The following is a 515-nucleotide window of genomic DNA, read 5'->3' on the forward strand; positions in this document are numbered from 1 at the left end:
GCCCTTTCTACATGTTTCCAGAAGACAACTGTATGTCCTCACCAAGCCATCCACAGTGTCACCATAATCCAAGATGGAGAACAGCCTCCCCCACTCATCCACCAATGAGGATTCCGATGGATAATATATAAAGAAGACATATTTATTGATCAGTATACATAGAGGAGGGTGGGGGAGGGGTGAGCACAGATACATTACTGGAAGTGTTCTAGGATAACGACGGATCTCAATGATAGGATAACGGTGGTCAGGGCTCCTCGCATCTTGTGGGAACACAAAGTTCAGTCCCAGCAGCCATTAGGAATGAAGGAATCGGTTGAAGGCGTTGTATGCAGCTTCCAGATCAAACAACATCTGACGGACTTGAGAATCATCGAGTTCATCCGACGCCGACATACTGCTGAGCTTCTGCAACCTGACACAAGAAGAGAATAGGAGGCGTCAGAGAGGGTGACGAGGACACAAAACAGAGCGCCCTCCGGGGGGGGGGGGGGGGGGGCCCCCCGACAGAGGGG

The 515-nt window shown here is 51.1% G+C and overlaps 1 protein-coding gene across 1 annotated transcript in view; it reads right to left on the reverse strand.

Moving 5' to 3' along the window:
• Positions 1–233: 233 nt before the first annotated feature.
• Positions 234–515, reverse strand: part of VPS28 (VPS28, ESCRT-I subunit) — a 22,926-nt gene continuing 22,644 nt past the window's right edge. Inside the window, exons 3-4 of the mRNA XM_018575057.1 lie at positions 299–415; positions 234–263 (exon numbers count right to left, since the gene is read on the reverse strand). Coding sequence (XP_018430559.1) covers position 263; positions 299–415 — 118 coding nt within the window. The 3' untranslated portion in view covers positions 234–262. The remainder of the gene's footprint in view (positions 264–298; positions 416–515) is intronic.

The sequence above is a fragment of the Nanorana parkeri genome, unplaced genomic scaffold, assembly GCF_000935625.1.
Source record: "Nanorana parkeri isolate BGI_ZX_2015 unplaced genomic scaffold, ASM93562v1 scaffold3501, whole genome shotgun sequence".
NCBI classification, from domain to species: Eukaryota; Metazoa; Chordata; class Amphibia; order Anura; family Dicroglossidae; genus Nanorana; species Nanorana parkeri.